The 17,327-nt window shown below is 31.5% G+C and overlaps 2 protein-coding genes across 4 annotated transcripts in view; both read left to right on the plus strand.

The window, feature by feature from the left end:
• Positions 1 to 4,059: 4,059 nt before the first annotated feature.
• LOC134697633 (uncharacterized) lies at positions 4,060 to 6,192 on the plus strand. The gene has a single exon (XM_063559916.1). It carries the CDS (start codon positions 4,060 to 4,062, stop codon positions 6,190 to 6,192), a length of 2,133 nt encoding a protein of 710 aa, XP_063415986.1.
• Positions 6,193 to 7,641: 1,449 nt separating this feature from the next.
• The window catches only part of LOC134697296 (tumor suppressor candidate 3-like), a 182,328-nt gene continuing 172,642 nt past the window's right edge, over positions 7,642 to 17,327 (plus strand). For 2 of the 3 annotated variants that reach the window (XM_063559475.1, XM_063559474.1), the window contains exons 1-8: positions 7,642 to 7,806; positions 10,230 to 10,399; positions 12,056 to 12,173; positions 12,769 to 12,851; positions 13,396 to 13,453; positions 13,869 to 14,009; positions 14,787 to 14,876; positions 15,885 to 15,948. In XM_063559475.1, the coding sequence (XP_063415545.1) occupies positions 7,705 to 7,806; positions 10,230 to 10,399; positions 12,056 to 12,173; positions 12,769 to 12,851; positions 13,396 to 13,453; positions 13,869 to 14,009; positions 14,787 to 14,876; positions 15,885 to 15,948 (826 nt within the window). In that variant the 5' untranslated portion in view covers positions 7,642 to 7,704. Of the gene's footprint in view, positions 7,807 to 10,229; positions 10,400 to 12,055; positions 12,174 to 12,768; positions 12,852 to 13,395; positions 13,454 to 13,868; positions 14,010 to 14,786; positions 14,877 to 15,884; positions 15,949 to 16,561; positions 16,620 to 17,327 lie in introns of all 3 variants that reach the window. The other variant, XM_063559476.1, reaches the window with a different exon arrangement.

Genomic DNA, 17,327 nt, shown 5'->3' on the forward strand with positions numbered 1-17,327 from the left:
AGTTATTAACCCATGTTACAACAATAGTTCTATGAAATATAGGACGTACGCCGTATTAAAGGCGTGAACTTCATATTTTGGACTATCTATAACATATGCTCTCATGTCTAATGCTGCATACATTAACGATTCGTTGCTGAGCACTTTTTTTAACTGTTCCCACCTCCCGGAATCCCTTTTTAGATCACCTGGTCAAAAGGGCCAAGTGAGCTTTTCTATTCACTTGGCTTCTGTCGTCCGTAGTCGTTAACTTTTATAAAAAAATCTCCTCTAAAACTATACTGGGCCAAATTTAAATTCGGCCAAATTTGGCCACAATCATCATTGGGTATATAGTTTTAAAAAATGTGTAAAAATTGGTAATTTAAGGAAATTTTACCGTTTTTTGGTTATTATCTTGAATACTATTATAGAAAGAGATTAACTGTAAACAGCAATAATGTACATAAAGATTAGACCTAAAAATAAGTCGACATGACCAAAATGGTCAATTAAACCCTTAAGGAGTTATTGCCATTTATAGTCAATTTTTTTCAATTTTTTTTAAATAAATCTTTACAAAATATTTTACACTTTAACTCCGTAAAGAGAGAGCTAATTTTAAGCAGCAAGAATGTTTAGTAAAGTAAAATCTACAAACACATCACCAAAACACAATTTTGTCATGAATTCATCTGTAACCTTTGTTTATACGCAAATCGACCACGATGACCGACACAGGCTCTTTAGACCCTTTAGTTTCAAGCCACACAGTAGTTCAATAACTACTATATGTCTATATATAAATAAGTATGCAGGGCATATTTCAAAACATATTTTGTCTTTAGAACTTTTAAATGATTTACTTTTCAATACTGCATTGGGAAAATGGGGGTATGGACATATATATATTAACGTTAGATATACTGCTCCCAGGGTGGGCTGATACAATTAACTTTATTTTGTGACACATGTGGTATATAATTTACTTATAATGATTTGTTTCCAACAAATTGTAGGATTGTAACATGCCAAGAAATCCTCGCTAAAAATGCTGGTAGACCTTCTACGGCACCATTTAGTAGTTAAAGATTTAATTGACTGCATTCAACACATTAATTTATGACCTGCATGTACGTGACTCTTAAAAAACGGTCATATACCAAATGGTCAACATTAATCATCCATGTAATTTGCTCTATAGAATGTTTGCAAAATTTCAACGGAGGCAATTTCAAAAGCGAAAACTGGATAAAGTGAGAAACAAGTTTCTTTCATTAGTAACAATTGCTGCTTCATTGTTTATTTCAGAGTTCGAACCCTATACGTGGTAGTTTTGGTCGGCTCTAATCTTAATTGACTAGGATTGACACTTTCTTTGCCGAAGGTCCGTGGTTCTCTCCGAGCGTCCGAGCTTTCTACATTAAAAAAAACCAAACTGGGCGCCATGAAATAGCAAATACTGAAAGGAGTGGCATTAAAGACCAACACTGAATACATCAATAGTCGTACATCTTAGACTTTTCACACATAGATAATAGTTTTGTTGAACACGAATCTATTTATTTGAAATTGAATCTGACAATAACATTTTCTCCCGCATCGTACAACAATGAATCCGGATGACACTGTAATATGTACCGCTGGACATGACAAAGCTCAACATTCGATAATTTTGAATCTTAGAAGAATTAATGAATTTCAAAGCAGAACTATTTACAAATTTTGTTAGCAATTTTTGGGAAAGCATTAAATAAAGAAAATATATTAGAAATTTTAAGGATAAGGCATCATAGAAGGGGACTATTTTTAAAGATTGGCGTGTCCGTCATATTACATATGTGGCAATCTTTTTTTGTTTAAGTCTTCAAACTTTTCAAAGTAAGAAAAGTTTCATTACTAAATAAAATTCGATACCTTATAATGTAGAATGTCTATTTTATACAGAAAAGTGTGTTTTCTATGTAAAACATGTACAATTGCAAAATTTCAGTCTAAAAGGAATTGAGTTAACTTAGAAGACATGTCTTTGACAAGCAATACTTTGAACCACTGACAGAGTTTTATACGATCCAATGCTCAAAAGTTACAAAATTGAAAACAGAGTATTGCCCCCTGTCAATCTAAAGAGTGTAGGTTTCAGCTCGAGCGTTCCCATTGAAGACATTTTTTCAGTTAAAAAATAAAATTAGAGGAACAGCAAATCAGATCATTTCGGTTTTTTTTTTCAATTTAGTTCTTTGATTCTCTTTTTTGCTTTTCTTTTTATCATGCATGACATAAAACTTTAACTTCTTGTTCTAAAACAATTTTTACGTTTGCATTGTGTTTCAATAAGAAATGACTGGGAAACGTCAATGCCGATACAACCACTTATATATATATATATGATAAACACCAGTTCCTTTCTCCAAAAAGTTGTCATCCAAAACACTGCTCCAGGAGTATACCTTACAGTCAAGCCATCAGACTAAAGCGAATTTGCTCCTCTGAATCCAAACTTAACTATCGTTTGGGACAACTAAAAACACAGCTGAAATCAAGAGGATATAAAACCAAAAACATCACAGACGCTTTTGATAAAGCTAAAGAAAAAGATCGAGCTAGCCTCATGGAATACAAAAATAAGGCGACCCGTGCAGATAGAATTCCGTTTGTTGTAACATTCCATCCCGATTTGACAAATATTTCATCTTCTATCCGAAAGCACTGGCGTCTAATCGAAAATGACTCGTCCTTAAAAGAAATTTTTCCATCACCTCCTCTTATTGCCTATCGCAGACCCAAAAATCTCAAAGACATACTTGTGACATCAAAAGTAAAGAAACAAGAAACTTCAAAATTTGGGTGTTACAAATAATGCGGTAGAAGGAACTGTAAGTGCTGTAAAGCCGCCAAAACTGACCACTCTTTCAGCAGCACAGTAACAAAGCAGCGATACAACATCTATGTTACATCTAATTGCAAAACGGAAAATAGTATTTATATTCTTACTTGTGGAACTTGCAAGCTGCAGTATGTTGGTGAAACAGAAACCACATTTAATATCAGACTAAACAATCATCGGTCGTTTTATACAAAAGGAAGAAACTGTCCAATTACGAGACACCTCTTAAGAACAGGACATACTTTTGAAAATATCACCTTTCAAATAATTGAGGTAAACCAAAATTGGGACTCAGAAATGAGAAAAAAGAGAGAAAGGTTCTGGATGCATCAGCTACGTACTCTTGAACCTGATGGACTTAATGAGAGGGATGAAAAACAGTTCTACCCGAAAGCAAAGGAATAACTCATCAATTTTACTTCTATTTAACTAAAACAACTATTTGTTTTAATTTTTGAAAAAATTGTTTATGTACAATAAACGGCAAAAAATTGTTTTATACAGATCATTAATCAATATGTTAAACTTTTGTGTAGCTCAAGCTACAAAGATATTTTTTGTCATGCATCCGATTTCACCTTGATAGATGCACACGCCCGATGAAGCTAATTTGTTTAGCGAAATATTGCGTGAATAATATATAAAATATAACATCTAATTTTATAACACTCATTAGTGTGTTAAAGTTACATTCTTAGACACTTATATAATTCAATTTAGTAACTGCATCAGTTTATTTACAAACTGATCCACACCTATATAGATTGAATGTTGATTGTTGCTATTTTTAGACACTATATACTATTTTCACAGGCAACACGCATTACACATCCTATTTTGTGTAATCTGTTCATATCTATTTCCTTGCAAGATCATGGAAAACAAAACATATTTCAGTAAATTAAGAAGTTTAACGAAAAAGAAAATACAGCTTGAACATCATGCTTCTAATCTTAAATCGTACATAGACAACAACACGATACCAAAAGGTTTAAATATCAAATTAACGCCTCAGACACCGGGCGTCAAGTCCATCAGATTTATGAAACGTTGGGACGATATTTTCATGATTCAATTGTTCATTCCGACTTCTTCAACTCTTACTCTCCTTTTCCATCTACGGCTACAAACAAATTAATTCGGAGATAAATGAAACATATATTAAAACATCTCTGTCTGTTACTCCAGAAGATATGGACGTAATTCAAAGACGACTATTCGACATTCAAAGAATAGAGAAACAAAATTTCAAAGCTAAACAAAATAAAAAATTCAAACGAGACCGTTTAAACCAACAAAGTTCCGTTTTTGAAGAAGATCCAATTTTAAACTTGTTAAAAGAGAGTAAATCAAAACAACCGAGGAAAAGGCGTTTTAAAAAACAAAAACACGCAGTTCAAGATAAGTTAGTTGTAAATCTGTCATCAATAGAACTAACTACCTCTGAGGAAAAACTATTGAGTAAAGGCCTTAATTTTTGTCCAGCTCCAGCAACCGTCAACAATTTACAACTTGAGACAGATGTAGAAGCATTTGCCAGGCGTCTCCGGTTGAAAGAACATTTCAATAGACAACAGAAAATTTTTTTAAAAGAAGCCGGAATGAATGAATCTGATTATGAGAGTGATGAAGGAGACATATGCATCCCAAAATTTAAAAAGAAAAGTACATGGAATCCCCCTAAAAGCAAAAACGACAATTTGGAATCATTCATTACATCAGTCAAAGCTGAGGTCAGATCTTCAATCAGTGGTAAACAAGTCAGAAATATTTCAAAGTCAGAAAGTCAAGCCATGATTAACTTAAAAGACCGTGACGAAATTGTTATCAAACAAGCTGACAAAGGAAGTGCCGTTGTAGTGATGAACAAGGCAGACTACATCGAAGAAGGAAATCGTCAACTCTCAAACGCTAAATTTTATAAAGAACTAACATGTGATCCAACAAAAGAAATCAACAAAAAAATTAATGACGCCCTCTCAGAAATGAATAAAGATAAACAAATTGATGACGATACGTACGATTATCTACGCCCAGACGAAACGTGCACAGCCGGTCGATTCTACTTACTTCCAAAACTTCACAAAGAAGGGATTCCAGGGAGACCTATAGTATCAGCTAATGGCCATCCCACCGAAAAAATTTCTGAATTTGTTGATTACCATCTCAGACCACATGTTCAACAACTACCATCTCATATTCAAGATACGACTGACTATTTGAAGAAAATGAATTCCTTAAGTCCTTTACCCAACAACACAATTTTGGTTTCAATGGATGTGTGTTCTTTATACACAAATATTCCAAAAGATGAAGGAATAGCCGCGTGTGAAAAAGTATGGAATACTCGAAAGGATAAACATCCCCAAACTGACTGTCTAGTTCAATTGCTCAAGCTAGTTCTTGAAAATAACAACTTTATTTTCAACGACAAGCACTTTTTACAGATTGACGGAACTAGTATGGGAACAAAAATGGCACCTTCTTTTGCCAACATTTTTATGGGGGATCTCGAAGAACGCATCCTTTTGAGTGTGCCATACAAATCTTTGTCATGGCTCCGTTTTATTGATGATATTGACATGAAATGGAACGATACTGCAGAACATTTGCAAGATTTCTTAGATCATTGTAATCAGTTCCATCACTCAATTAAATTTACATCTGAATTTTCAAGCGAGAAAATTGCTTTTCTCGACACCACCACATTTGTAAAAAACGGGATCATGACAACTGACCTCCACACAAAGAAAACTGATAAACACCAGTTCCTTTCTCCAAAAAGTTGTCATCCGAAACACTGCTCCAGGAGTATACCTTACAGTCAAGCCATCAGACTAAAGCGAATTTGCTCCTCTGAATCCAAACTTAACTATCGTTTGGGACAACTAAAAACACAGCTGAAATCAAGAGGATATAAAACCAAAAACATCACAGACGCTTTTGATAAAGCTAAAGAAAAAGATCGAGCTAGCCTCATGGAATACAAAAATAAGGCGACCCGTGCAGATAGAATTCCGTTTGTTGTAACATTCCATCCCGATTTGACAAATATTTCATCTTCTATCCGAAAGCACTGGCGTCTAATCGAAAATGACTCGTCCTTAAAAGAAATTTTTCCATCACCTCCTCTTATTGCCTATCGCAGACCCAAAAATCTCAAAGACATACTTGTGACATCAAAAGTAAAGAAACAAGAAACTTCAAAATTTGGGTGTTACAAACAATGCGGTAGAAGGAACTGTAAGTGCTGTAAAGCCGCCAACATTGGTAAAATCAAGGCGAGTGCTACTTTGCAAATCTACGGAAGTGTATTAGGGACATAGAAAAAATAAAATTGGCAGTGAAGTGTTTTTTTCAAAGTTGAAATTTTGACATTTCAAATCTTAAAATTTCTACTCTTCAATTCGAAATTTTAACTTTTCTAATCTTGAAATTTTGACTTTCAAAATCTTGAAATTTTGACTTTCAAAATCTTGAAATTTTGACTTACGAATTCTTGAAATATTGACTTTCAATAATCTTGAAATTTCGACTTTTTAAAAAGCCGAACTTTTGACTCTTTAAGTATTCGAAATTTTGACTTTATGAAAAGTCGAAATTGCGACTCATAACTAAAATAATTCACTTTTTAAAAACTCGAAATTTCGACTTCTTTTAAATTCAAAATTTCGACTATTCAAACTGCGTTTTCCGTTTATCACATTCACAGTCATTTATATAAAGAAGCGGAGAATATACATCAGAAACTTGATAAGCATATTTTAATAAACTAAACAATTTTAAAGAGGTTATTCCAGATAGAAAATCTTGTTTTTGCCGAAGAATAAATAAAATATGTTACACGTTTAAATACATATTTCAAGTCTAAACTTCAGATATGTCTATATAGCTATCAAGACAACCCCGTTATTCCGACATACTTTTATTCATAATTTCAATTTTTTTTCAAAAAGTCAAAATTTCAAGTTTCAGTCAAAATTTCAGGATTTGAAAAGACAAAATTTCAAGTTAAAGTCAAAATTTCGAGATTTGCAAAGTCAAAATTTCGACTTGGAAAAAAAAGTTTACAGACAATTTTATTTTTTCTAGAGTGGGGTGCTCATTTTCGCCATATCTTTCCATGTTTTCTTCAGTTTATGTTCAGGTCTTTATGTTTTTGAAGTATACTGATATTTCTATATGAAGATAACTTCAAATGCAAAATATTCTTAGCTTGAAAACGTGTTTGTTTTGAGTAAAATCATCTGAAAAGTTGGATTAAAGGGTGTTTGTAATTTCTTAATTTTTTGTCGACGGGGGACACATATTCGCCGTTTTTACATATCTATTTAAAACCAAACAACTGCAGCTTTAAACAATATTTATCAAATAAATTTTATTATAGACGAATAGCAGACATTTGAAAGGTGTAAAAAAATGAAATTTAGGGCAATCAGTCAAAGAATTACTAAGGAATGCTTCTTTCAAATCGTTTTTGTCATTCAGAAAATTGGCTGAAAATCGTTGTCCATTTTCGGTCCTTTGTCCTAAGTGCCGAAATTTAGTCTCATTTTCCAAAATAATCATTTTTGTTATAAAAATATAATTAAACGGCATATTTCTTCCATTTCAACCATCCTTTGAAGTTTTTACACCTCAAAATGATAAAACGGCGAAATTGTGTCCACGGCGAATATGAGCCCCCCACTCTATGTCCCTAATACGCTTCCGTACAAATCTATGGAGGTGGTGCCTTAAAATGTTGATCATCCAATCAGAGACGTTTTAACAAACACGTATCAACATTTTGGACGCATCGAGACTCTTCCTTCAATCCTACGTAAAAGGAAGTATTGATGTGCAATATGGCAGCGATGTGGACGTTGTTGAAAGTTTTTCTGACAGTTTTCTGTTTAAGCCTTATTCAGAATTCATTTGCTGTGCAGAAGAATAAGCAGGTATATAATCCGTCTCTTTGATAACGCATTATCTTTCTTGTGAGAATCAGCAAAGGAAACCCTGCGCTATAAAACGGAGAATCGGACACAATCTTGCCGGCTTACGTTCATGACTCTCCATGAGTTTACCATACCGGCCTACCAGTTAATAAAATACAGTAATATCATGAATATAATTTTTTTTATATATATATGAAGCAGGTGTCGCACGATGAGATCGCAACTTATACTGTTGCATGTTAGCTTTATGTACAGTACTTTTGACGAAAATGAATGTTATGGTTGAATGATAAATTGATAGTCCAAATAATTATGACGTCTTGAAAGGCTATTACAATTTTTTTCTTTGATGCCTTAATTCATCGAAGTAAGGCGTCAAAGAAAAAAATTATAATAGCCTTTCAACAAATAATTATGACGTCTTGAAAGGCTAATATAATGGACTAATAATTGATAGATGTTGGTCGAAACATCGTCAAACATCTATCAAGTCGTACACATGAATTCATACTAAATGTACTATATTTTTTTCAATGGAAATTTTGACATCACAATGCATTCTTATAGCATGAAAACTCATGAGATGAAGGTATAGGGAGTTTGTTCAGGAATTCTAGTCAAATAGGCACCTGCATGGTTAAATCTGCACCTTGTCAAATCGGCACCCAGTATAGTCAAATTGGCACCTTGTTAAATCGGCCCTTGATTTAGTCAATTCGACACCCACGTTAAATTTGTATGATATATATGTTGTGAACAGGATGTAAGTTTGTACAAATTATAATTTAATAGGATTTTTGTACAAGCATGACAAGTTCTAAGTTTTTTGACACACATTTTCTTATACCAGGTGATACAAGTTTATCTTGAAAAATGTTCTAGTTTAATGTTTTAAATTCAAATTTTAATACTTCAACAGGTTGGGAACAAACCCCTTATATGGTGATTATACCTGTATAGAGGGATAATCCTTCTTTAGAGGGTAAAAATTATTCCTCTATAGAGGGGTATTTTTTAGTAAAGTGCATATGTTGATGCATATCATGCTAGAGATTATGGCCAATATAACTAGAAAATGCCATTCTGCCCTAATTTGCCTTAAATCCAGTGCAAACAAAAATACCCCTCTATAGAGGGATAATTTTTACCCTCTAAAGAAGGATTATCCCTCTATACAGGTATGATCACCATACAGGGGGTTTGTTCCCAACCTGTTCAACCTAACGTGTCATGCTATTCTCCTTATCCTCAATGGAAATGAGGATACATGTACCTGAATGGTTGAAATTATAATTTTAATTTGTCCCTGATACCATATCCGTATATCCATATAAATAAGTCTTTTTGTGGTCTAATAATGTTTTTGTATTAATTGTCACTATTTGATTGTATCATATAGTTGATTTTCTAAAGTATCAATTTATTATGTTAAGCCAATATAATAGTTTGGCAAGAAACGGCTTAGGGTCTGTGGAATTATCTAATCACAAACGCATCATATCCACTTCCAAATCTAAAAGAATAAGATAAAGCAATTGACATTAGACAATGATTGAGACATCAAAACTAGTATTAGCACTTGAATTGTTTTTATTTTTCGTTAATCATGTTTATTGATTTGTCATAAATTAGGATGTTAGTTTTCTCAATTGAATTGTTCAATACATGTATTATTCATTTTGGGGCTTTTCTAGGCAACTATACGATAGGGTTTTTCATATTCAGAGTCATATGTCCTTATATTTTATTTTAAATTGTATACAGATACATGATATATATATATCAATGCCATGTACATGAATATGCAGTCTTCAACGAAAAAGTATCTTATCTAGACAATATATATATAGAATCATATTCAAAACAGTGTGGTCCTGGCCATTGATTGACGACCTAAATTATCCCATTAACTGGGACAGATTAGGTGAATGTTTGTCTGTAACGACCATTGCTTACTTCTTACTTATTATAGAATTTAAACTGTGGGGTCATCAAAGGTTCTTAACGCCTTTAATAATGAAATAGTTCGAAAAATTCAGGAATAACCTTTATGTTTTGATTTATTATATTTATATAAATCAACACATCATATTATTCCGGATTCGTTTTTCGAATTGCTTTATTTAGGTGTTGAGAACCTTTGGTGATCCCACATATTCAGTGTCTTTAACAAGTACATAGTGAGCAGTGATTGTTACCGACAAACGTTCACCTAATCTGTCCCAGTCAATGGGATAATTTAGGTCGTCAATCAATGGCCAGGACCACACTGTTTTGAATATGATTCTATTTCAAGGCTTGAATCACACCAATGTTTTTGTTATTTAAATCTATGAATTGATACTTAAAATTTTACCCATATCAAACATTTGTCAAAATATGTTTGATGACATAAAGTCTATTATTTTCCTGTTGTCTTATAGGATTTGTTGACTGACAAGGTACAACAGATGACAGAATGGAACAACAAGAAATCAGTTATCAAGTTTAATGGAGATAAATTTAAACAGTATGTCAGAACTGCACCTAGGAATTATTCAGTTATCGTCATGTTAACTGCTCTACAGCCTAAAAGACAGTGTTCTGTATGCAAGTAAGTTTTATGGTGTTTACTGTTTATAATCTCAATACATATATCATGTATATATATATCGCGTTTATATATAGAGAATAATACATGGCAAAATCTGTATCATATGTCGTATCATCCCGAGACATCAATATCAGCCCGAGGGCCCTTAGGCCCGAGGGATGATATTGGTTGAGGGTGATACGGCATGTGATACGGATTTTGCCATGTAGTATACGCTTTATCATATATTTCAACAGGAGAGTTTTATATTATATGAACTGTTTTCTGATCCATAGCACTGGGTTACCTGCAGTTCTGCTTTTGTCTTGTTTCAAAGCTTTAAAATAACTGCTCAATTATTTATACGAAGCACCTAGATTACCTTACAATCTGTTTTTTTTTAATATATTTTGATTTATTATTGTATAATTTTGAGTGTTTTGTATTTTTTATAGTTGCATTTAGTGTGCCAAAATATTTGTTGTAAAAACTTGATGTTCGTGACGTCACATATATGAAAACTTGATGTTCGTGACGTTACAGACCAAAAAATGACGTCATTCAAAAAATTTACCTATTTTTAGAAAAAAAATTCTTAAGCAAAAAAAACCAAAAAAAACTGACTTTAGTTAAAAAAAAAAAAAAAAAAAAAAAAAAGGCATGCGATACGGGTTTTACCATGCAATACGGGGTATGCGATACGGGTTTAGCCATGCGATACAGGGTAGGTGATACAGACTGGAAAAAAGAACCTTTATTAGATATACAAAATAGCTGTATTTTGTACTAAATATATGATAAATGTTCATAAATAATGATAAATGATCTTTTATTTTTTTCAATTTGAATATCAATTAAACTCATACATGAACATTTTGCAAAACAACTTGTTTGTAAATGTTACAAATTCTACATTCATATACCATATATGGTATAGTAGGTTATTTCAGCGGGTATTACTGTAAGATTTCACAATTTAGGGGCATCAAAGTATACGAAAAATTTGGGCTGTTTTTGTTTTGGTGGATTCTTTTATCCAAATTAAACATGTTAGATATTTTGGCGATAACAGAAATGGTTGCAGTTAATTTTTTTATAAATTGTCTATTGTCAATGATTGTTATGGTTAAATGATTGTTTTATTTAGTGATGATATTTGAATACAGTTAATCAATAGAATATCAGTACTTAAATATTTGTCACAAGTGCACAAATTCTGGTAAATGTTGTGGTTCATTATTTACGAAATTGATGTGGCTCTTCGCGATTTCCTGTTAACTGCCAAAATAAGCAAAAATAAACACCGCATATAAATTACCCGCTATAAGTAGTAAAAAGATGTTTGCTATTCGAGCTTTATCAACTGGTAGTGATTAATTGTTGTTTGTTGATATTCAATGGGCAAACATTTTATGCATATTCAGGAAGACATTTGAGGTATACCAGATTATGAAACTAGGTACTGGGGATTCATTAATATTCGTTGGATAACACACCAAAAACGCGAATTTAAATATCCATGATTATGCAAGTTTTCCTGAATCCACAAAAATTGGTACCTACTAAAATAAATGAATCCACAGTATTTAAGCACAAATTTGACAAAAACTATATTGGACCACCAGGCAACAGAACCACATTCATATTTTAAAATTTTCTTGCATTTATTTATTTCAGACAAGCTAATGAAGAGTATGTCATCCTGGCTAATTCTTGGAGGTACTCCCAGCAGTACTCTAACAAATTATTTTTCGCTATGGTGGATTATGATGATGGTGCAGATGTCTTTTCACAGGTATAATATTAATTTTAGAAACTGAATGACATTGCTGTGTACGTATTAGAAATAAATTAATTAAAACGTTATTAAATTCTTCTGAATTTAAAGTATATTACAAATATAAGGATAGTATTAGTACTTAATTACAAATAGCACATGAATAGAGAACAAAAACTGTAACAATTATTATATAATATATGAAGTTACCCAACTAAGTATTAAACTTAATAAAAAATAAATCAACATATACATATTCATCATGTTCATGTCAACTAACACTATCACTACAATCATGACAATGAATCAGAATAAAAAGGATTAATGGAAGTTTTAACAAAATCCAACAGATAATTTTTCAATCAAATTCTGTAGAAACATGGTAATACAAATACACTAGGCTGACAAGTTGAGTCAGAATTTAAACAAACTACATGTACAAAATGTAGCTGATGGGTTAATACTTTGAAGTTCAACTGCCACTCCAACCTTGATAAGTCAAGTAGGCTATTCTGACTTTGACGGACCAAATATTTTCTCTGATTTGCAAAGACTTGTGCTTTCTAGTAAGAAGTTGTCTTGTATTTTAAAATGTATATACTTTATTTTCTAGCTAAAGATGAACACCGCTCCAGTATTTATGCACTTCCCAGAGAAAGGAAAAACAAAGAAAGGAGACACTTTGGATATTAACAGGTTTCAAATAACAGAATTACCATATAGCATGAATAATTAAAAATAGAACTTTATAGAAATTGACATTGAACATTACAATGGACTAGTACTTCTACCAAAGATATTTTTTCATTAATTGATGTTTAGTTGATGACCATTGGAAATGGTTCCATAAAGTTCATTTATATATATATATATTATAGAAAAAAGTAAATAACAAAAATACTGAACTCCTGAGTAAAATTGGAAACAAAAAGTCCTAAGGAAATGGCAAAATCAAAGGCTCAAACTCCTCCTACAAATAGATACCAAATGTCATATACCTGACTTGGTAAAGACATTTTCTTAAGTAGAAATGGTGAATAAATCCTGTTTTTTTAGCTAGCTAGATATCTCACAAGTTATAGGACAGTCGCATAAAATTTCATTTTATTGACAACAATGTTTTATATCTATCTTTTTAAGTATTTAACAAGATTAATAGGTTGAAAAGTTGATTATTTTATATAGCCAATAACACTCTGCCATCTTGTCCTTCTTGTGAAATAATTTATTTTTATTTCAGAGTAGGATTTTCTGCAGAAGCCATTTCTAAATGGGTACAAGAGAGAACTGATGTGCAGGTAGTGTTATATTGATGGCATAATTCAGTAAAATATAAATGTATATGTGCATGCTATGATAATACAGTCTCTATTAATACAAAATCGTTCTTTGTTGTCTTATGGCTTTCAATATTTAAAAGGTTAGCTCACTTCTTTTTGTTACAGAGCTAAAAAGCAATCAAAGAATTCCTTGCTCCTATATTTAATTAACAGACATAAGTTTGAGCTATATGCTTTAAGAATACACTAATGCTCTGAAAAGAAAGGTCACTTATGTTACATAGTACATGTTTTTCATTTTCTTATTATTAACGGTGACTATCAAAATTTTCAATTTTAGAAATCTGCCTACAATCCTACACACAAAACAAAACAGGTTATTCACATTGCCCATTATTTGATAAAAGTTTTAAAATTTAATTTATTTTTACAGATCAGAATATTCCGTCCTCCTAACTATTCAGGGACACTTGCTTTAGCATTGCTATTTGCCTTGATTGGAGGATTGCTGTATTTAAAGAGAAACAATTTAGAATTTATCTACAACAAAACATTTTGGGGAATCGGTGCACTGGTAAGATATTTGCAGATAATTTTTGGTTTTCAATATAAAGATTTGACATAAGGACATTAACTTAAAATATCAGTTAACTTCTGCATCAAATCAGCAAGTTAATATTCCAATAAAAAATGTATGAATTATTTTTTCCATAAGTGCTAACTCAATCCTTATAATTTTGTACATTTGAAAGGGATTGAAAAATCAGAAAAAAAACTTTGTTTTATAGATCGACTGTAAATGTTTAACATGTTAAATGGTACAATCATAAGTTGTCAATAATTAATGCATAATTTGACATATCCCTTATTTTTCTTTATGAGCAATGTTATTACTTTAAAAACCCTGACATCAGACAAAATATGATTACTGTAAATTCAGAAATTATTGCGAGGTTTTTATTATTGTGAATAATGGGACATAGTTGTAAACGCAATAATTAAAACTCACATTTTGTAATATTTTAACTGAATAAAGCATGATTTTTCCTCAAAATCGTAAAAATTAAAATCGCATTTAAGTTGAATTTGACAAAATCACAATAATAAATGCACGCAATAATTTCTGAATTTACAGTATGTTGCTGATCTTGTCTATGAGGGCATTTTATACTAATTACAAAACACGAAAACATATTTCTCAATAGGTTATTGCATTGGATTTTTCTATTAGTCACACACTGCTGTTTAGATATTTGGTGCCTTCAAATTCCGTCAATGATTATTTATTGAAACAGCCTGTAATTTGCATAGCTTCATGATAATTAATTCTCTATATTTAAACCATTTCTAGGTTATAATTTTCGCCATGACATCAGGACAGATGTGGAACCATATCAGAGGACCTCCTGTAATGCATAAAAATCCACAAACTGGTCAGATTGTAAGTCTGTTTTTATGTGAGGTTCTACAAGGGTTTTAATTTGGTGTTTTTATTTTGTATTTTTGAAAGGATTACAATTAAATTGCATGTGTTTCTCTCTAGAAATTGAAATGAGAACCTAAAAAAATTAATTGATATAATTTATAGTCAAATAGATAAATTGTAGAAAAAATTAATATAAAAATCTGGATGTTCAGAGATGTCAATGCATTTTTTATTTGACTTTTGAAAAACAGAAAATTTGTTTAGAATTTGTGAATTGTATTGTAGATTTTCAGAAAAGGGTTTTCAAATACATAAAACTGTGGAGCAAAAGAGAAAAAAAGTAAAAAATAATAAGCTGAGAAAATATTGATTTGTAGGTCTGAACACGGCACTTCTGTTAATTAGTTGAAAGGCGTGTCAAAATTAGATAAAATTTACGAATTTTACAGGAATTTGAAATGAGGAAACAATTTTTTCGAAAGAATTTACAAGAATTGAAGCCAGACTAGTTTACTTTTTTGACATAATATGCCATTTTATGTACAAAATACCTGGAATAGACATCTTTCAGTGTAAGGAATTTGTACAAACTTTTTAAAATTTTCATACTTAATTACCTTAATTGGTTAGAAAATTATGGTTTGTGTTCATAAAGTTGAATTTTGGGAATTTCATGACGAAATTTGTCTTAATTTAAAAAATTTATGATTTTTTGTTTATAAAAACATGAACAAAACTATCTATGGTGTAATTGAGGCATAAATAACTACAGACTACTTTTTATTGATATTTGTATTATGAATATCCCTCACTTGTGTCACAATAGACAGGGAAGCCATCGTCTCAACAGTAGCTTCTGTCAGGGCAGCTATCGCCATCGGTGAAAAGGTTAAATGCATTAGCCTTTTGCATGATTTTTTAAACTTTTAAAATTTATAAGGAATTGGCATTAACAAACATGAATGTGATCTAACATTTTATTTAATTTGATATTTTTGCATGTTTTTTTTCTATATTTTGCAGAATTACATACATGGTAGTAGTCAAGGACAATTTGTTGCAGAAACATATATAGTATTTTTATTGAGTATCCTGAAATTAGAATCAAGTCATAAACCATATTATTGTTTGTTTTCATAATTGTTTAGAATTTTTCTACAATATTATCTTGATTAATTGCTGGAATATCTAATTTCAAATAATAATTAATATATCCCTTCTTAATTTGCTGCTAGTTTTGGAAAGTGAACATGGTGAAGATGCTGAAATGTAAACATTACAAAAAAAATAATATACTAAAGTCACTATATTAGAGAAGGGTTTAACATTTTGATAGTAGATTAGGACGTTGATATACACATTTTGGAGACACCTAGATAAGTATAACTCTGTTTTATGATATTTGACATTTATATATATATCTAGTTGTAGTTCTTGAACAATGAATTTTTAAGTCAGTATCTTTTCCTTGTTTTGAGCAGGTAGATATTTTTGGAACTAAGAAATATTAATCAGTCTTTCCCACCCATACAAAAATGTGTGTATGGTATAATGAAAAATATACTGTGAGCAAAAAATTAAGCTAAATCATTTATCATGCACTACATTTTGTGTATTAAATGTATGTGAGTCGCTTATCATTTGTGTTGTTGCTGCTGTACTCATTGTAAATCTATACTGATTGTTCTAATAACATACAGGTTGACTCTGACCCTTTGAAACAGACAATTCTAGAATCGGGTATAGTTTGTTTACTTTGTATCTTTAATGTTGCTCACATTTTGCTGGTTTAAGGTGACATATTAGATACTGGCAATCCTACTAACTCTTTTATTATTTTCTCTTTTTTTATACTTTTTTCGGTCTTGTTTTTGGCAATTGGTCAGTGAAATTTGATTTGTTTTCAAGAGCAATTTAGCAGTTGTTAGTATTGATCTCAATATTATTCAGATAAAATGGTTTACGTAAGATTACTTTACTTTGGATAGTTCAACCATTGCATTTGGGACAAGTGAGCTTATGCCATCACTTGGCGTCGGTCGTCGTCCGTCGTCTGTCGTCCCTCGTCTGTCGTTGTCTGTTGTCATAAACTATTTCAAGAATCTTCTCCTCTGAAACTACTGGGCCAAATACTTTCAAACTTTAACTGAATGTTCCTTAGGGTATCTAATTTATAAATTGTATCCGAAGTTTTGATCTATCAACAAACATGGTCGCCATTGCTAAAAATAGAACATAGGGGTCAAATGCAGTTTTTGGCTTATAACTCAAAAACCAAAGCATTTAGAGCAAATCTGACATGGGGTAATATTGTTTATCAGGTCAAGATCTATCTCCCCTGAAATTTTCAGATGAATCAGACAACCCGTTGTTGGGTTGCTGCCCCTGAATTGGTAATTTTAAAGAAATTTTGCTGTTTTTGGTTATCTTGAATATTATTATAGATACAGATAAACTGTAAACAGC

This window comes from Mytilus trossulus, chromosome 14 (assembly GCF_036588685.1).
Source record: "Mytilus trossulus isolate FHL-02 chromosome 14, PNRI_Mtr1.1.1.hap1, whole genome shotgun sequence".
NCBI lineage: Eukaryota > Metazoa > Mollusca > Bivalvia > Mytilida > Mytilidae > Mytilus > Mytilus trossulus.

What these genes read in the sequence shown, in the direction of transcription:
- LOC134697633 (XM_063559916.1), top strand. Translation starts at nt 4,060, where the DNA reads ATGGACGTAATTCAAAGACGACTATTCGACATTCAAAGAATAGAGAAA.